Source organism: Salmo salar, chromosome 16 (assembly GCF_965601325.2).
Source record: "Salmo salar chromosome 16, fSalSal1, whole genome shotgun sequence".
Lineage (NCBI taxonomy): Eukaryota > Metazoa > Chordata > Actinopteri > Salmoniformes > Salmonidae > Salmo > Salmo salar.
Genome location: NC_138306.1, coordinates 73,109,528 through 73,128,981, shown reverse-complemented (window position 1 = coordinate 73,128,981; position 19,454 = coordinate 73,109,528). Strand labels below are relative to the sequence as shown.

Here is a 19,454-nt window from a genome sequence, read left to right as displayed (position 1 = left end):
AGAGGGACAGAAACACAAACACAGGGTTAAAGGGACGTCAAGACAAGGGACTTCACACCAGACGATCCATGGGGACTTTCAGCCCAGAGGTCGAGTGTGTGTGTGCGTGAGTTTGTTAGTTTGCGCGTGTGGCTCACCTTGCTGTTGCTGAGGTCAGTGCTGGGTCGGTTGTCAGTCTCTGCCTGTCGTAGCTGTCGTTCCAGACAGGACAGGGTGTGTTTCAGGTTAACCCTCTCCTGACTCAGCTCCTTCACGCGGGCCGACAGGTCAGAGTTCTCCCTCGACAAACTCTCCCGCAGTGCCGAGGAAGACTGCAGGGAGAGAGAAATTGGTTATCATGGTCCTTATAAAACTCATTTATTGTCGTCACAAATCCCCCCCAAACACCATAAATACATTTAAAACACTGCCGTGTAGCACATCTCCCAGTGCTTCATGTTGCTATGCATGGGCCTAGCTATGATCAGCCATTTCTGGTACCTGGTGGTTGTATAGGGCTGTGCTGGTCTGGTCTGGCCCAGTCGAGGTGTTATTCTTGGGTTGGAGTGGGCTGGAGTTGTGCTGGTGTCGGTTGGACAGTCTCTCTGTGGCCATCTCCCTCTCCTCCCTCTCTAGCTCAGCCAGAGTCTGCTGGAGATCTCTCATCCTCTGCTGGTCCTGCTGCCGCAATAACTCCAATTCACACTGCAGAGAGAGAGGGAAGAGAAAACAGGAAAGTAAACAAGAAAAAGATGGCATATAAGTGGCTGAGACACTGTTGTATTACAAGTCAGACAGGCAATGCTAAAATGTTGTGAAAATCTCACCAGTTTGTTGCTGGTTCTCTCGTGTCGCCTCTCCCTCACCGTCTGCTCCTGTCTCTCCCTCCTCCTCCTCCTCTCCCTCTGTTGCTCCCGCTCCCTCTCCTCATCATTGACCGATCGAAGCCTCTCCCTCAGCACATTGAGCTCCACCCCTAAGCGACCAGAACGCTCTCTCTCCGTCTCCAATGCTCGACTAGCCTCCTGCTTCTGCTCCTTGAGTGTCTCCATAGTAACTCGGAGGCAGGCTGCAGCATCCTGATCTCTCTGTGCCTCCTCTCTCCTCTTCCTCTCTTCCTCCTCTACTCTCCTCCGTTTCTGCAGAAGTTCCGCCCTCAGCCCGTCTGTCACGGTGGCTAGCTCCTCCCCCTGCCTCTTCTCCTGCTCCAGTTGAGAGCGGAGCTCTGAGATGAACTTCCTGTCTCGGGACGCGTCCGCTTCTTGTCTGAGTGTGATGTCATCGAGACGCCGGGCGGAGCGCTCCCGTTCCTCCTCCAGTTCCTTCACGTGGGCGTCGGCTAGGCGGGACTCAGCCTCTTTCAGGAAGTGTTCCAGCCGATTCTTTTCCTGTGACTGGAAAGTGTCGAGTTGCCGGGCGGAACGGGCACGCTCCTCCTCCAGCTCCTTGTGGGCATCGGCTAGCCGTGTGTCGAGCTGTGATTGGAGGAGGTGGCCGCGGGAGATTTCTATCTGGAGTTCCTGTCGGAGGTTACTACAGGTCGTCCTCTCCTGGTCCAGCTGACCCCTCAGGGTCACGACCTCTGATCTCTGCTGCTCCTCTTCCTTCTCCCGGAGGTGTGTGTGAGTTCTCTCCTGGTCCAGCTCCTGCTGTAGCTCCTGGACTCTGGTCTCCTCCCTCCTTACAGCCTCCTCACAGTCCTCTATACACAGCCTGGGAGAGGACACACACATCAGTATTTTTATTAATGTGTGTGCATATGGCAGTAGTATTGGGCATTGGTTTGAAGTGTTATATGACCGCTGAACATCGATCATTTGAGTGAACTTGGTGACTTGCCTGCCATGTGATTATAATTGGACATTTTATCAGTTAAACCTGAAAGGCACCATGTTTAACCTTGGTGCGTTTCAGGTTTAACTGATAAAATGTCCAATTATAATCACATGGCAGGCAAGTCACCATGTAGGTATGTATGTATGTATGTATGTATACCTGAGTTTGCGGATCTCGTTTTGTAGTTCCTGCTGGGTGCTGTGGGAGGAGTTAAGTCGTTCTCTGCTCTCCTCTAGTTCCGCCCTCAGCCTGGATAACACCTCCCTTTTAGATGACTCCTCCCCCTGGGAGTGCTGCAGCTGCAGACCGTGTCTGTCTGCAGAGAGCAGACGCTCCACCACAACACGCTGCTGCTCCTCCTGGAGCGATGAGGCAGAGCGAGGGAGGGGAGAGCGTTATTTAACCCTTTCAATTAAGCTAAGCAGATAGTGAAGCTTTTTTTTTTATATATATTTTTTTAACAGTGTACAGGCCTGCCTTGGTGGAGACCACTCCAAACACACACCTGTCTCTGTAGCAGTGTTCCCAGCTGACGGAGGAGGTGGATGGAGTCTATCTCAGGGTGGGAGGAGAGAAAGGCCTGCAGCTCAGAGCGAAGCCCTGCCCTCTCACAGTCAAACACACCCCTTACTGCAGCCTCCAGCCCTCTGCTCCAACCAGCATCCACCGAGTTCTCCTGTTAAAATACACAGGAGGGTCAGTATGCACACATGCAGAAGTTAAGCACACATCTCACACACACACACTCACCGGTCTCTGTGCCATCCGACAGAGCAGTTCTCTCAGAGCGATGACAGTTTCCTGTAATGCCCTCTTCTCCTGCTCCCAACCCATTGGAGGAGCTTTAGAGTCTAACTGACAGATCGCCGGGTCCAATGAGGGGTATTTAGAGGGGGCGTTATGCTGGGAGAGGGCAAGAACCCTGCAGCTCTCCTGGTACACTCTCTTCAACAGACCCTGGAAACACACACACATATTTTGGTGTAGGGCTCATTTGTAACATTTAAGGTGTGTGTTCATACCTGTAGTTCAGGAGACAACAGTTCGTCGTTGTAGCTCATACTCCCGGCGGCGCTGCCTGTGTGTGTGTTGGCTGCGGGGTTCATGCCTCGACAATGCAGGTACTCCAAGAACTGAGCGTCCAGCCTCTCTGTCTGCTCCAACTCTACCTTGAGTCTTACACCGAGCTCTGAACTGACATCTACACGACCGAGAGAAAGAAACAGAGACAGAGAGGTTAGACACATGAACACAGACAGACAAGACCAACAAAATGACAGACAAACAGACTTACTGCTGCCATATCCATCACTGGCCCACTCCGTTGCAGACAGAGAAGAGGCGGAGCCAAGAGATGAGGGAGGGGCCGTCAGGTCCAGGGCTTCCAGCTCATGCACCTGACAGGTGAGAGAGGTTTAATATATATGTGTGTGTGTGTGTGTGTGTGTGTGTGTGTGTGGACACTTTTCCCAACACTTTTTCCACCTACCTTGTCAGCGTCCATTGAGTCCAACATGGAGAGGTTGTCCGAGGCAGAGATGGACCCAGGGGAGTGGGTGCTGTGTGTGCCCAGCTCTGGGCTGATTGTCCCTTGGCAGGACTGGTCTTGCCTTCCCCTGGGGGAGGCTTTAGCCTGGAGCTCCAGGCCTGTGCTGTTTAAAGCACTGAGGTCAGAAAGTCTAGAACCGTGGAGAACAGAGGGGTGGAACCTGTCCTCTCTGGTTCTCTCCTCAGAACAGTCCAGTCGACGGAGAACCTCGGGAGAACTCAGGGACTCGTTGCGAGACACACTGTCCTGGAATCCTCTGGGCGTGACGTCTGGAGGAGGAAGATGATCACAGTCAACCAACAGCTCTGCACTCAGAGAAACATCATTGTCTGTGTAGCAGCTTGAATGTGTACTCACCCTTCAATGAGTGTGTCTGTCTGTTGTGCGGGTTGCAGGTCTGTCTGAGCTGCAGCAGTTCTCCTTGCTGATAGGCCAGCTCCTCTTGCTGCACGGCCAGGTCTTCCTGTAGGCCCCGGAGCTCCGCCTTCAGATGCTGGTTATTGGTTTCCAGGTCAGCCAGGGCCCGGTCCTTGGTCTGATTGACAGGTGAATGAAATAAGAGAAAAGTGTTATTTACAGTCCTTAAAAAAATTAATTTTACATGTTCAGTTTAAATGCGCACACACACACACACACACACTACCTGTCCCTCCTCCAGTAGTTTCTCAGCTCTCTCTGTGCTGGAGCAAAGACCCTCCTTCACAGCTGCCAACTCTGCCCCCAGGGCTTGATGCTCCACCCCTAGTCTCTGTAGCTCCTCCTCCCTCTGTCTCAGGGCAGCGTCAGCCTTCGCCAGAGTCTCCTCAGCACACGTCTGTAAGAGAACAGCCTTCATCATCATCAGTATGATCAATATCAACAGCACCATCAAATATGTAATCAGTCTTATTTGCACAAAATCTTTCTTGCAACCTATTATCCAGGGCTTTGATTCATTCAAGAACAGCACTAAAAACCTTGAAGACAACAAGAAACATGTGCAAAATGCACACCAACACAACTCCCTTACCCTTCCTACCCACAATGTGCAGAAAATGCAGTGTACAACACTGAACGACTAACCCTACTCAACACCCATCATTTTCCCCAAACACAAATCTATAGCAAACTGTTCACCAAGAGTGTTTAAATAAAATAGTGCTTGGCAACTCCCATTCCAGAACACATGGCAAGAAAACTATACTCCATTCTCCATTTTCAGAAAGAAAGTAAATAAATGCCAGTGTGAAAGAACTTCACAACACGGAGCTGTTTTCTGACCACTCCTGACTTCCTCTTTCTGATGAGGTCACTTCTCTGTGAGTAACACTTCTGTTGAGTGCCAACACATCAACATCTCATAGTTTCTCTCTTATGCTCACTCTTAGTCTCTCCCCCTCTTTAAATATACCATTTAGCAGATGCTTTTTCTCCAAAGACTCAATCTCTCGTTCACTCTCTCCCTCTTTAACCATAGCCAGCTGTGGTAGAGGGAGCTGAGCTGACAGCAAAATACCTAAATAGTGAAAGCTACTTAGTGTTGCAAGTTAGGCTTAGAGAGGCTTAATGGAATGGAGTACTTAAGTTTGAATGAAAACATCAAAGGCAGGCTTCCAAAGCAGACAACTTATCCTTCGTGCGTCAACCTTTACCTACCAACTAATTCTACAAATAACTAATACTACTAAATATACCACTGCTCCTACTGGGCTAGAAAGAAATGTGTTTAAATTGATGCCACATGTTGAGTCAATCTGATTGGATCGACGCTGCCGCCACTTACCAGCACTTCCTTCTGAGCCTCCTCCTGGTTGGCTCGCCTCTCCTCTAGTTGACAGCTGACTTCCTGGAGGCAGGCCCTCTGAGAGGTCACTTCCTGCTGGAGGCGTTCCATTTCCTCTTGGAGTCTGCACTCCTTCATCCGCAGGGCCTCGCGTTCTGACGAAAGTTCTGCATTCGCTGTCTCGACAGCCACCACAGTCTGAAGAAGGGCTTCAGTCTCTTTCTCCCGCTCTTCAACCCTTGATTTTAGCTCCAGGACCAGGGAGTCTAGCCGAGTTTTCTCCCCTCGCAGGGAGTTTGTCTCCTTGAAAAGAGCCTGCCAGCGACCACTCTCCTCCACAGCTGCATCCCTCTCCTCCTCCAGCCCTTCTTTCCTGGCTCTCACCTCTTCAAGCTCAGCCTCTTTTAGAATGAGTTCTCTCTTTACCTCATCCCCTCTCTCCCTCTCTTCCCTGAGTCTCCTCCCCATCTCCTCCCCCTGTCCTCTGTACTCTTCCTCCTGAGAGAGCAGCAGTCTCTCCATCGCCTCCTTTTCTCCCACCGTCATCTCCAGCTGCCCCTGCAGGGCCTCCACACGAGAACGGAGAGAACAAGAAGAGAAGTGGAGACGCATCTCCTGCTTAAGACTGTCGCCCTTTCCTCCTCTCGGTCCTCCACTCTCTGGTTGGGGGTAGTTGGCAGGTTCCGGGCTGGGAGCAGCCGAAGGGTTAACACTGTCGCCCTCTTGTGATAGGTCACTGACCTCGTGGTAGGCGGGGCCAAGGGTGTTTAGCTCCGCCTGTAGCGTGCTGATGACCTCGTGAAGCCGCTCCTCCTCTTCCTGCTTGTCCTGACGCAACCTGATGATGTCACAGCGGAGGTGCTCCACCTGGGAGCGCAGGTCTTCAACTTCTGTCTGGAACGCCTGTAGAGACCAGGAGAATGGCTTCAAGTCCAGGCAAAAATAATGAGTTCCATTGTGTGTGTAGTGTGTACTACATTGAGGTCACAGTAGTTTGAATTCTGAGAGATTATGACATTATATAACAGGGCTGGATTATGGAGGTCTGTGTGTGTACCGTGATGTCCCTGGCTGTGTCCAGCTCCAGTTCTAGCTTGTGTATCTCCTGGGTCAGGTGGTCTATCTCATCATTCTTCTCCTCTAACAGAGCAGATGGGAGACTCTCCTCCTCTTTCTCCTCTCCTAGCTCTCTCTCCTCCAGGCGAAAGGTAAGGGCTGAAACGGTCTCCTGAACAGAGAGAGACACAGGGAGGAGATTTAGAACACAGTAGGACAATCATTGTTGGCATAAGAGAGGACTAACAAGTACTAGCATGACTGAAACCTGTAGCAGACCCACTTTGAGAGAAGCGGCTTGGTCGTGAAGCTGGGTGATGGTATCTGTGTTCTGATTGGTCAGGAGCGCCAGCTGGAGTGTGAGGTGTTTTAACTCCGCCTCTTTTATGGTCAGGTCTCTCTGAGTCTCCTCCATTTGACCAACCAACACACACACCTAGAACACACACGTTAACAAATTAATCCAACCAAGCAAACTAATCTTCTGGCCAAAGATCTCTATGCACTAGCCAGCAGGTAGCAGTGAAGCTCTGTTAGGCCTTCCACTAAAGCAGGTGTTGAGGTTGGAAACACACACCTGTTGCTCCTTGTCCTGCAGGTCTTGCTGTGCGGTGTCCAACGTGTCTCGGAGAAGCTGGATGGGGTAGGGGGTGCTAGCATTGTTGTCATGGTAACAGTGACGGGTCTCGTCCAGTTTAGACTGCAGCGCTGAAATCTGGAGACGATTTGACAACTGCTGCTGCAGCAATGACTCCTTATCCTGGAGGGGAAGTGAGAGTGAGTGAGTGAGTGAGAGTGAGAGAGAGAGTGAGAGAGGGTGAGAGAGGGTGAGAGAGATATAGAGTTTACCTGTGTGAGCTCCTCTTCTCTCTGCCGAGTTCTGTGCAGCTCCTGCTCCAGTTGACTGACAGCTCTGCTGCTCTCGGAGCTGCTTAGCAACGCCTGTTCCAGCTCCCTAATTCGCCCAGCCAGCTTGTCAATCTCCTCATTGCGCTCAGCAACCTCGAGCTGGACCTGTTGATTGGCTGCCAGCAGGGAGGTGTGGTCTTCTGTCTTGTCCCTGATGAGGGCTTGAAGGCTCTCCACCTGAGAAAGAACCACAGGGGGGGTAATGTCGGTTGTCAGGGCTCCAGTTGCCGGGGGTACTATGGGGTTTCCCATGTTAAGCTGTACGCCGGGTTTACTAAAGCCATTCCGGGTCTGCAGCCACTACAACTACTGAAGCCATGAGACAGAGCAGCAACACACAGCACAGAGGGATGGAAGGGAGGATGATAGAGCGAGATGGAGAAAAGGGGGATGGAGAGATGAAAAGGAGAGAGACGCGGCGGCGCAGGTGTGATCACAACACAGACACGGTAGGCGCATGCAGGGGAGTCGAGGTGTAGCTTTAAAAGTCACTGGTGAGATTCCATACCTGCAGAACCAAGTCCTCAATCTAGAGCATTCCATGAAATTAAACAAAAAGTCAGCAACAGGTCCATTCAGGAGCAGGAACTCAAACATTAGAAACATTCAATATCTATAATGACTCATCAGATATTGTCTTGACTAAACACTGCAGTATTAAAGACTTAACACACACCAATACACTAAGGTAAGGATGTGTGTGTGTGTCTTACCCGCTGGCCCTTGCAGGCCCCAGCAGTGTGTCTTGCTGGCTGTCTGAGCTGAGCCTCCAGACTTCTGATCTCTTGTTGGAAATCATCTCTCTCATGCTCCCGCTCCACTGCCTGCTCCTGGAGATAAACTTGTGTGGGCAAGTGTGTGTTTTACACATCCATACATTTCCCCACAGCGTGACACTTACGTCTATAAACTGCCTGTTGTGTTTGAGCTGTTTCTCGAGGGCCTGGATGCGCTGCTGGAGGTCCTCTGATTGAGCCCTGTGCTGCTGCTCCGCCGTGAGGCCCTGGTTCTCCTGGTCCTCTAGCTCGGTCTCCAGAGCCCTGAGGCGCAGAGACAGTGAGCTGCGGTCTTTCTCCGCCTGCCGCTGCACACACAGCCTCTCCTGGGCCAGACGATCTGCCTCAACGAGGAGGCCTTCACTCACACACACACAGGTGGTTAGGAACACACACACAATCCTTCCAAACATGCACTTCCTATAGATAAGGGTAAGTATAGAATTGGTCAGGAAACAAACAAAAAAAATACTTGGCCACAAGTCATAGCAAACAAATACAACCACACAAAAAAACCATACTGCATAAATCGACTCACACACACACACTAATCCCCATGCCTTGGACTCCGTATAAGAAATGAGACGGGGCAGTTTATAAAACGCACAAACACACACAGGACTCTGAGGGACAAACCTGTGCCCCCCTCTATACTCTGACAGGACCCTACAGGGAGAACAGACAACTAAGAACAGGACTTAACGTGTACACAAAACATGTGCAACATGATCAACCCCAGTTTAGCTTAAACCACAATTTATCAATCTATCCCCTTCCTCACCCTTTTCTCTCTCTCCCAGTCCGGCGGTGAGATGGACCTTCTGGCGCTGGAGGAGACTGTGCTCCTCGCTGAGCTCCTGTAACTGCACCCTGAGGTCCTCCAGCTCAGAGGTGAGGCCTTCCTTCTGGTGCAGCTGCACCCTGAGGCCCTCCAGCTCCGCCGTGAGGCCATCCATCTGGTGCAGCTGCGCCCGGAGGCCCTCCAGCTCCTCAACAAGCCGTTCTTCCTGAGCCTCCTTTTGTTGTAGAGATTCTTCCAGAGTTGCCTTCTCAGCCACATAGCCCTCCAACAGACCTACACAAAGACAGGATACACACAGATACATGAATATCACACTGTTTTTACAAAGATTCTAAAAACACATGGAGACACACACAGTATCTCTACAGACCCTCAGCCTTGTGGAGCTCCAGCTGGAGCTTGCTCTTTATCCCCGCTTCCTGGTCCAGCTGATCCAATACGATCTGGTGTTGGAGCAGCATCTGGGAGGAGTCTGAACGGCCCTGGGAAAATCTCTCTTCCAGAGACAGATGGACAGAACAAGACTCCTCCAACTAGAGAGAGCGAGACAGACAGAGGAACACAAAGATCAGTGGCTGAGCTTCATGCAAATTCAACACATAGAATGTTGTGTTGACCCCCCACTAACCTCTCAAGCGTTCACTGTGAATTAAGCGATGACTCTGCATGCCGACAAGCTAGTGTGTGTGTTACCTGTGTGCTAGCGCGTGTGAGGAGCTCCAGGAGTGTGTTCACAGAATGGCGTAGTTGGCTGCAGGCTCCCAGGGCTGCTTCCTCTCTTCCAGAGTTTGTTTGGGACTCTACCAGTAGAAGGCTCTCACACACACGCTGAGAGAGATCTAGATCGCCTGTCGACATGTCTGCTACAGAAAGAGGAGACAGATCAGGTATTACACACAGTTATCAGTCCTTTCTTCCCAAGTGTGTACTTGTTCACTTCCTGTCATAAATGTATCAAGGACACAGGTCCAGTTGTTAGATGCCACCCACCTGTCTCCTGATTGGTTGTTTCCTCTCCTGGCCTTTCACCCTGATCATGACCTCTGACCCCGACACAGGCGTTGACCCGGCGGCCAATTAGCTCCTCCATTGCCATGGTGCTCAGAACCACCTCAATCAGAACCTTCCTCAGCCTCTCATTGGCTGACTGGAGAGTGTGCCTAGGGATCAGAGGTGAAAGTGAGACGAGACCAACAAAATCACTGCATTAAAAAAAAGAAGGCTTTTATTTTTTATTTTTATGAAGCATACACACTCTAGCTGATCATTGTCAGGCCTACATTCATCCAGACAGCCTCACCTCTCCTCCTTGGCAGTGTGTAGGTCCTCAGTAAGCATGTTGAGGAGGTTGCCTCCCTCCTGACTCTCTCGTTCTCGCCGTTGAAGGAGTGTATCCAGGGTCTCCATCTCTGATCTCTTCCCCTCCAGCTCCCCCTGTAGATTACCCACCTCCGCTCGCAGCTAGAGAGAGACAGAGAGAGAGAAGTGTCATAGCACAGCAGTACTGATACAAAGACAGACAGACACAGACAGACACACACCTCAGTGTGCAGCTGAGAGCCAGAGAGAAGAGAAACCAGAGACAGGAAACCAGTCATCACTAGACGTGATCAAAGAATTGTCCTCCCAGTCATAGGTACCACAGTTACATTCAACGTCACACTCCCTTTACATAACAGGACCAAAAGCAGAACCATGTGTCTTGTAATGTCCAATCAGAGAAAGAGAAATGGACAGTCTCCATTTTCAGTCAGCATTAGTTTAAGATTTGCCTGTTTAGCCTTCCAGGAAGCACTCTCACACACAAACGTAGAGCTACACAAACAATGGTGTAATCCTGCGTGCCTGGCAGGCAGCAACTCTCTGCTTCAACACACACATTTAGTGGGAGGGAGTTGAAATCTGAACTCCCTCCCTCCTTTTACCTCCTATTTCTTCCCTCTCCCCCGTCTCTCTCAATCCCTTTACCTCTCCTTCCCAAAGCTTTTACTTGGCTCCTCTCTCCATCTCTTCCGCAGTCTCGCTCGTTCTCTTACAATTTCTTCCCTCTCTTTCTCCCTCCATCTAACAACCAACACTAGTTGCCTTAGCAACAGTCCCCCCCATATCCCTTAAGATTAAGGAAGGGGGGGTGGGGGGGTAGTTGTTGGAGCACAAATACCCCACACTACCTGATCCATGGAACAAACACTATTGAAACACCCACACCCACACCCCTGGGGGGGGGGGGGGGGGGGGGAATTGTCTCTGTGAATAAGGTTGGATAGAAAGCAGGACTGACGGTCATGGTTAGCTTGGGAACTCTGGACTGACGGTCATGGTTAGCTTGGGAACTCTGGACTGACGGTCATGGTTAGCTTGGGAACTCTGGACTGACGGTCATGGTTAGCTTGGGAACTCTGGACTGACGGTCATGGTTAGCTTGGGAACTCTGGACTGATGAACATACTGGGAGGAATGGATGGATGAATGGATGAAAATCATTTTTGAATAAACAAATGGACAAATGTGCATGTAACTGAAATGCCATTATGCATGATGAGAGATTCGAGATTCACAGCCAGACAGCAGAGTGTGTGCACGCCAGAAAGAACACACACGGGATTAGTATTGAGATTAATGAGGAAGATAATCCCTTTAGAAGAGCCACAGGGCTGTGAGAGTGGGTTTCTAGATGTTAAGAGTGATAAAAAAAACATCCTCTTTTTATTCTCCTCCTGCAAGTCTCCCACCACAATCATCCTCTTTTTATTCTCCTCCTGCAAGTCTCCCACCACAATCATCCTCTTTTTATTCTCCTCCTGCAAGTCTCCCACCACAATCATCCTCTTCCCTCTGTCTCCTCTACTCTTATATATCACCATCTTCTCTCCCATACTCTCATTTTCCTGTTTCCTCTCCACTCCTTCTCCCTTTGTGCCCCCCTCCCTCGGTCTGTTGATAGTTGGGCTTGTCTGGTCTTGCCCACAGAATTAATGTCATACTAACAGTGTGTAGTGTGTGTGTGTGTGTCAGAGTATGCGAGTGGTGGTTGAGCGATTGGAAATCCCACTCTGAGCTCATGCTGGCGCTCCACGCGCACCATGTCCTTTCCTACCGCTAAAAACCGCTCTGCCCTTTCCTCCCGCTAAAAACCGCTCCGGCGCACCATGTCCTTTCCTACCGCTAAAAACCGCTCTGCCCTTTCCTCCCGCTAAAAACCGCTCTGGCGCACCATGTCCTTTCCTACCAGCTAAAAACCGCTCTGCCCTTTCCTCCCGCTAAAAACCACTCTGGCGCACCATGTCCTTTCCTACCAGCTAAAAACCGCTCTGCCCTTTCCTCCCGCTAAAAACCACTCTGGCGCACCATGTCCTTTCCTCCCGCTGAAAACCGCTCTGGAGCACCATGTCCTTTCCTCCCGCTGAAAACCGCTCTGCACTCACAGGGGGAAAAAAACGATTTGCTCCCTTCATTAAAATCCCTATTTAACCAACACCATTTATTTTTGTGACTACCTGGACCTACCATTTGGTTTTGAAACGAAACCATATGATTTGAATGAAAAGTATTATAATAAACATGAAAAGGTGAATTAAGAAGCACTCATAATTTCAAATAGACTACATGTCATATTAAACAGCATATAAACACTCTAAATAGGTCAGGAGACAGACAGGGAATCAAAGAAGGAAGGGAAATGAATTATTAAGGCTATAGCCTACAAGGAAATGCATTGAGAACCATTTTCTAGTGCAACACAAAAGGCTTGTATGGACGTAAAGCGTATTAAATCAGTATAGTGTAGAAATAGTGCAGGTAGGCTGTGACTTACATAGAATTAAATAAAAAGGACTTATTAGTGACTTCATTTTAGAAAGGCGAGTTTGGCCGGTCTGTGGTTTCAGGCTCATACGATGGTGTCTGGAGAGCAGGCCAGCAGCAGAGAATATCCACTGGGGATGCAGAGTTTTTACTTTTCTATAGGTACAGTTGAAAATCAGAAGTTTACACACACCTTAGCCAAATACATTTAAACTCAGTTTCACAATTCCTGACATTTAACCCTTGTAACAATTCCCTGTCTTAGGTCAGTTATGATCACAAATATGCTTGGGGTCATTGTCCATTTGGAAGACCCATTTGCGACCAAGCTTTCACTTCCTGACTGATGTCTTGAGATGTTGCTTCAATATATCCTTCCTCATGATGCCATCTATTTTGTGAAGTGCACCAGTCCCTCCTACAGCAAAGCACCCCCACAACATGACGCTGCCACCCCCGTGCGTCACGGTTGGGATGGTGTTCTTTGGCTTGCAAGCCTCCCCCTTTTTCCTCCAAACATAACGATGGTCCTTATGGCTAAACAGTTCTATTTTTGTTTCATCAGACCAGAGGACATTTCTCCAAAAAGTATGATCTTTGTCCCGATGTGCAGTTGCAAACCGTAGTCTGGCTTTTTTTATGGCGGTTTTGGAGCAGTGGCTTCTTCCTTGCTGAGCGGCCTTTCAGGTTATGTCGATATAGGACTCGTTTTACTGTGGATACTTTTGTACCGGTTTCCTCCAGCATCTTCACAAGGTGCTCGCACCTGCCCGCCCGTCCAGCATCACTACTCTGGACGGTTCTGACTTAGAATATGTGGACAACCACAAAAATCTAGGTGTCTGGTTAGACTGTAAACTCCTCTTCCAGACTCACAAACATCTCCAATCCAAAGTTAAATCTAGGATTGGCTTCCTATTTCGCAACAAAGCATCTTTTACTCATGCTGCCAAACATACCTTCATAAAACTAACCATCCTACCGATCCTCGACGACGTCATTTACAAAATAGCCTCCAATACCCTATTCAATTAATTGGATGCAGTCTATCACAGTGCCATCCGTTTTGTCACCAAAGCCCCATATACTACCCACCACTGCGACCTGTACTCTCTCGTTGGCTGGCCCTCGCTTCATACTCGTCGCCAAACCCACTGGCTCCAGGTCATCTACAAGACCCTGCTAAGTAAAGTTCCCCCTTAGCTCGCTGGTCACCATAGCAGCACCCACCTGTAGCATGCGCTCCAGCAGGTATATCGCTCTGGTCACACCCAAACCCAATTCCTGCTTCGGCCGCCTCTCCTTCCAGTTCTCTGCTGCCAATGACTGGAACGAACTACAAAAATCTCTAAAACCGGAAACACTTATCTCCCTCACTAGCTGTCAGAGCAGCTCATAGATTACTGCACCTGTACATAGCCCATCTATAATTTAGCCCAAACAACTACCTCTTCCCCTACTGTATTTATTTAGCTCCTTTGCACCCGATTATTTATATTTCTACTTTGCACGTTCTTCCACTGCAAATCTACCTTCCAGTGTTCTACCTGCTATATTGTATTTACTTCGCCACCATGGCCTTCTGACCCACTGGAATTGTGATACAGTGAATTATAAGTGAAATAATCTGTCTGTAAACAATTGTTGGAAAAATTACTTGTGTCATGTACAAAGTAGATGTCCAAACCGACTTGCCAAAACTATAGTTTGTAAACAAAACATTTGTGGAGTGGTTGAAAAACAAGTTAATGACTCCAACCTAAGTGTACGTAAACTTCCGACTTCAACTGTAGTCCTAGAGGTTTTTAGGTAAAATAACCCAATCAAAACAAAGCTCCTTGAACATGGGAACATGCCAGGCATATTTGGCCAAAATCAATTATGGTCGATTGTATGATGAATGAAACATTTAAGAGATCCGATTCTTTGTTTATAAATACTTTGCTACAGTGACACTTCGATATCTACCCACTTACTTTATTCTTTTAGCATGTGCACGTAGTAAGTATACCATCATGCTTTCTCATATTCTACAATTACTTTATTTGTGGACACTAACGTTACATCGCCGCACTCCCCTCTATTGCTCCTCATCTTAAGAAGGCACCTTGATTTTGCACCTGTGTTTTATCAGTTTGTTTATGAAAATATTCAGCAAACAGACCGTAGCTAAAGCAAGGGGCTATAGCTGCACACAAGTAGACTTACAAATGCATGCTGGGCCGTGCATGCCCTGAGCTGGTGAAGTAAATGCTAGTGGAGTGAAGTTGGACCGGGGAAAAAGGCAGACGCTCCAGCCTTTGGGAATGTCGCTCCGCGCTCCAGTCATAATGGGCACGCTCAAATACTCTGGTGTGTGTGGCTTACCTGTGAGACCACGGTGTCCAGCTGTAGCAGTTGTGCAGTGAGCTGGCTCATCTTGTCGGTGTAACTTTGTTCCTTCTGCTCATGCTCAGACCTGAAGCTCTGCCTCTGTTCTGCTAGCTCCGCCTCCTTCTGCTCCTCAAACTCCACCTTCAGAGGAAAGAGATGCTGGTAATGCTGTCCAGACTGCCAGACAGACAGCACTTCTGTTCTAGAGCTTGTTCTAAAACTCACACCAAGGTTATTAGGTAACAGCTCTCCCTTTCCAATGTTAAAACTGCAACCAAAAACTCCCAAGCTGATTCAGACTGACTAACAGACTGCTAGCTCTCGCTCAGCCCAAATGCATAATTATTTTTTTAAGTGTACAAAATAAAACCTTCTGCATCAGAGGATCAAAAGCTCAAATCCATCCCATTTAGCCACTGTTCACGTGGCAGTAACACACACCCACAGAAATATACACATACAGATACCACCGATACGAAAAACACACACCGTCCTATATGAACAAAGGATGGTTGTGTAAATCTCATGGGACACTGACCAAGCATGGGCTAACCCTAGCCTTGCTGTGGTGTACACGCATACATGCGCACACACACACACACACACACACACACACAGAAAGAGACAGACCTCCAAAATCCAGCCCCATTATATAACATAATCTGTCAGAATTCAGTTTCTCAGTGATCTACACACAGAGCACAATGGCAGACTACTGTGACATCAAGACAGGGGAAGGGGATAACTAGTCAGATGCACAACAATGCGTTCAACCCAAATGTATCCTAAAAGACACCCACCACTGTTACACATGTTCCTGTATAGTTCATTGCAATGTTTAGGCCTGATGAAGACCTCACACGGTTTCCCCCACCCTCTCTCTTCCTCTTCGGATTTGGTGGCTTCAAGCAATACGATGAATATTTCCTCTAGCCTGTCAGACAGCAAGTTCATTCCTCTTCCTCCACCCGTCATCCCTCCCTCCATATCTCTCCTCCTCTCACCTTCAGTTGGATGATCTTGTGCTGAAGTCTCTCCTCTGCTTGGGCCTTCAGAAGCTCAACCTCTTCCAGGAAGTGCAGCCATTGCCGTGACGACGACTCCTCCAGCTCCCGGCGACACGCCTGTAGCTCTCTCGCAGACGCCCTCTTTAGCTCCTACACACACACGACCCCTCGTCAAATACAGTGCGTGAACGCACAATGAGAGAGAGTAATCCCTTCGCTTTTACATGCCATTAGAGACACAGTCAGCATTAAGACTACTGAGAAGGGGAATGGGATGTTCTGGGATGGTGTGTAAGTGTGTCAGACCTGAAGCTGCTGCTGATGCTGTGTGTTGAGTTGCTGTGTCTCTGAGGTGTAGGTGTGTGAAAGCTCCTCTAAGGCGGTGCAGTGCTGTTGCGCCAACTCCAAGACCTTGGGACAGACACAACCAGATCAAACACACCTGAATGGATGGACAGATGCTCAGATTAATGGACAGACCAGCCAAGAGATGGAGGGTTGAGTACCTTTTTCCTGAGGTTCTCCAGAGCCATGTGGTGTTCAGTTTCTAAGGCCTCTTTCTGGATTGTCAACTCATTCTGAGAGAGAGCAAGAAAGAGCGAACAGAATTGTCTAATGAATATACAAGACCATTTTTTTTTTTTTTTTTTACTGTGGCGAATTTGCATCTTTCCTTGACATCAAATGACCACTTTGTTGTCTCACCTGGTGGGTTTGGCTGAGCTCTGTTGCCATGGCGCTAAACTTCTCCATGTGAAGCTGAGCCAGCTTCTTCCTCAGCTCCTCCCTGATGGACTGCTGCTCCAACCCATCACACTCCACTTCCTGCATATGCTCCGCCTCAAGCGCAGACTTCTGATAGCGCAGAGTCTGAGATATGGGAACATTAAGATAAAATAGATGTGAAATGTAGAATATAGATATAAAAGATTTAAAACAGTGTGTGTGTATGTTCTCACCTGGATCTCCCTCAGGTACGTGGTCTCCAGTGTGTCCATATTACCCAGCATCCTCTTCTCCAGCTCCTCCATCTCTTCCTGATGCCGGTGTTCTAACTCCGCCTCCTGTGCCTCTAGCTGAGCCTGATTGGTTTCCTGTAGGACTGCCTCCAGGCGATCGAGCTCTGCCATGCGTTTTGATTCAAGGCTGGTTTCCAAGACAACAAGCTCCTCCTTGTGTTTTGTTGCGATCTCCGTTGCCATTGCTTTGAGCTCAGCCTTGTGATTGGCCAACAAGGACTCCAGTTCTGCTTTGTGATTGGTTCGTAGTGTGTCCATGTTCTTCGTATGGTTGGTCAGTAGCGTGGTTTTCAGGAGTTCCATGGCGGCCATGTGTTCCTTACTCAGCTCCCCCAGAGAAACCTCACCCTGCTGGGCCAGACGTTGCTCCAACTCCCCCCTCTCCTCCTGGAACCTACACGCATGCAGAACAGGTCAGCCAGATTCATTTCGAGACGGAAGGACAGATACAGAGCGTTAACTCGCTCTGTGAATGCATTTGTTTACTATGGGGCAAACTTTCACTAGCTCGTGAGAATCTCTGGTATTATATGAAACGCACTGCATTAAACTCCAGACCCCCCCCCCCCCCCCGTCTCTTTGGGTGTTTTACCCCAGCCAGGTCCCACCTGTCCTGGGCTTGGATTAGCGTCTGGTCTCCCTGCTCCTGAAGGAGAGCAGTCAGCTCCTTGACCTCAGCAGCCATGTTGGACTTGGCCCTGGCCAGCTCAGCTTCGTACTGGGACTCTAGTCTCTGTCTCACTGCCACCGCTTGGGGGTCTGGGGGAGAGACATGTGAGACACAAAGGGCAAAGACCATACAGAAGTGACAGGAGAATAAGGGAGTTGTTGAACTACATGAAACCTTTTCATGTACTTACTCTGGTCGTTGTCCAGTGAGGCTTGTAGACTCCTGAGCGCCGCTCTCGCCTCCTCAATCCCTTTCTCCAGAGCGCTCCTTTCCTCCGCATTCCCTCTCTCCAGCTCCTCTCTCATTGCAGAGACTGGTGCCTCCTCCTCCTCCTGGACCTCCTGTCTGAGCCTCCGCACCTCCTCCGCTCTCCTCAAGGTCATCTCCTCCATCACTCGCTCCCTCTCCTCCTTACGTTCCTCTGCTAGTTTCACACCCAGCTCCTCAGCAAAGCTCTGCTTCAGCTAAAAACATCCGGGTCAACTTACATTCATTCAGGGTCAACATGTGGCAACACTCATTACGCTGTCACACATACTCACACAATGTTTGTACAGTTGAAGTTTACATACACTTAGCGTCATTAAAACTCTTTTCAACCACTCCACAAATTTCTTGTAAACAAACTATAGTTTTGGCAAGTCGGTGACGACATCTACTGTACGCATGACCCAAATTATTTTTCCAACAATTGTTTACAGACAGATTATTTCACTGTATCACAATTCCAGTGGGTCAGAAGTTTACATAGACTAAGTTCACTGTGCCTTTAAACAGCTTGGAAAATTCCAGAAAATTAAGTCATGGCTTTAGAAGTTTCTGACATCATTTGAGTCAATTGGAGGTGTACCTGCGGATGTATTTCAAGGCCTACGTTCAAACTCAGTGCCTCTTTGCTTGACATCATGAAAAAATCAAAAGAAACCGGCCAAGACCTCAAAAAAACAATTGTAGACCTCCACAAGTCTGGTTCATCCTTGGGAGCAATTTCCAAACACCTGAAGGTACCACGTTCCACTGTACAAACAATAGTACGCAAGTATAAACACCATGGGAACACGCAGCCGTCATTACTCTCACGCAGGAGACGCGTTCTGTCTCCTAGAGATGAACGTACTTTGGCGCGAAAAATGCAAATCAATCCCAGAACAACAGCAAAGGACCTTGAAGATGTTGGAGGAAACCGGTACAAAAGTATCTATATCCACAGTAAAACGAGATCTATATCGACATAACCTGAAAGGCAGCTCAGCAAGGAAGAAGCCACTGCTCCAAAAAAAAGCCAGACTACGGTTTGCAACTGCACATGGGGGCAAAGATTGTACTTTTTGGAGAAATGTCCTCTGGTCTGATGAAACAAATATAGAACTGTTTGGCCATAATGACCATCGTTATGTTTGGAGGAAAAAGGGGGAGGCTTGCAAGCCAAAGAACACCATCCCAACCGTGAAGCACAGGGGTGGCAACATCATGTTGTGGGGGTGCTTTGCTGCAGGAGGGACTGATGCACTTCCCAAAATAGATGGTATCATGAGGGAGGAAAATGATGTGGATATATTGAAGCAACATCTCAAGACATCAGTCAGGAAATTAAAGCTTGGTCGTAAAAGGGTCTTCCAAATGGACAAAGGCCCAAAGCATACTTCCAAAGTTGTGGCAAAATGGCTTAAGGACAACAAAGTCAAGGTATTGGAGTGCCCATCAAAGCCCTAACCTCAATCCCGTAGAAAATGTGTGGGCAGAACTGAAAAAGCATGTGCGAGCAAGGAGGCCTACAAACCTGACTCAGTTACACCAGCTCTGTCAGGAGGAATGGGTCAAAATTCACCCAACTTATTGTGGGAAGCTTGTGGAAGGCTACCCGAAATGTTTGACCCAAGTTAAACAATTTAAAGGCAAGGCTACCAAATAC

General features: G+C 48.8%; 1 protein-coding gene across 6 annotated transcripts in view; it reads right to left on the bottom strand.

Annotated features, from left to right (window-relative positions):
- The window catches only part of LOC106574571 (pericentrin), a 47,392-nt gene that overhangs the window by 12,140 nt on the left and 15,798 nt on the right, over positions 1 to 19,454 (bottom strand). For 3 of the 6 annotated variants that reach the window (XR_014380964.1, XM_082962884.1, XM_082962885.1), the window contains exons 20-51: positions 17,733 to 18,006; positions 17,481 to 17,631; positions 16,813 to 17,266; positions 16,559 to 16,723; positions 16,360 to 16,431; positions 16,160 to 16,264; positions 15,851 to 16,003; positions 14,841 to 14,987; positions 9,970 to 10,130; positions 9,660 to 9,829; positions 9,363 to 9,532; positions 9,040 to 9,202; positions 8,649 to 8,942; positions 7,993 to 8,225; positions 7,805 to 7,921; positions 7,600 to 7,620; positions 7,032 to 7,268; positions 6,760 to 6,942; positions 6,466 to 6,618; positions 6,184 to 6,354; positions 5,127 to 6,029; positions 4,008 to 4,178; positions 3,722 to 3,899; positions 3,305 to 3,633; positions 3,110 to 3,212; positions 2,838 to 3,016; positions 2,566 to 2,772; positions 2,321 to 2,491; positions 1,975 to 2,174; positions 807 to 1,692; positions 481 to 684; positions 138 to 311 (exon numbers count right to left, since the gene is read on the bottom strand). Coding sequence is in view for 5 of the 6 variants with exons in the window: in XM_082962884.1 (XP_082819010.1) it covers positions 138 to 311; positions 481 to 684; positions 807 to 1,692; positions 1,975 to 2,174; positions 2,321 to 2,491; positions 2,566 to 2,772; positions 2,838 to 3,016; positions 3,110 to 3,212; positions 3,305 to 3,633; positions 3,722 to 3,899; positions 4,008 to 4,178; positions 5,127 to 6,029; positions 6,184 to 6,354; positions 6,466 to 6,618; positions 6,760 to 6,942; positions 7,032 to 7,268; positions 7,600 to 7,620; positions 7,805 to 7,921; positions 7,993 to 8,225; positions 8,649 to 8,942; positions 9,040 to 9,202; positions 9,363 to 9,532; positions 9,660 to 9,829; positions 9,970 to 10,130; positions 14,841 to 14,987; positions 15,851 to 16,003; positions 16,160 to 16,264; positions 16,360 to 16,431; positions 16,559 to 16,723; positions 16,813 to 17,266; positions 17,481 to 17,631; positions 17,733 to 18,006 (7,299 nt within the window). In the remaining variant the exon portion in view is untranslated. The remainder of the gene's footprint in view (positions 1 to 137; positions 312 to 480; positions 685 to 806; positions 1,693 to 1,974; positions 2,175 to 2,320; positions 2,492 to 2,565; positions 2,773 to 2,837; positions 3,017 to 3,109; positions 3,213 to 3,304; positions 3,634 to 3,721; positions 3,900 to 4,007; positions 4,179 to 5,126; positions 6,030 to 6,183; positions 6,355 to 6,465; positions 6,619 to 6,759; positions 6,943 to 7,031; positions 7,269 to 7,599; positions 7,621 to 7,804; positions 7,922 to 7,992; positions 8,226 to 8,648; positions 8,943 to 9,039; positions 9,203 to 9,362; positions 9,533 to 9,659; positions 9,830 to 9,969; positions 10,131 to 14,840; positions 14,988 to 15,850; positions 16,004 to 16,159; positions 16,265 to 16,359; positions 16,432 to 16,558; positions 16,724 to 16,812; positions 17,267 to 17,480; positions 17,632 to 17,732; positions 18,007 to 19,454) is intronic. The other 3 variants (XM_082962886.1, XM_082962888.1, XM_082962887.1) reach the window with 3 other exon arrangements.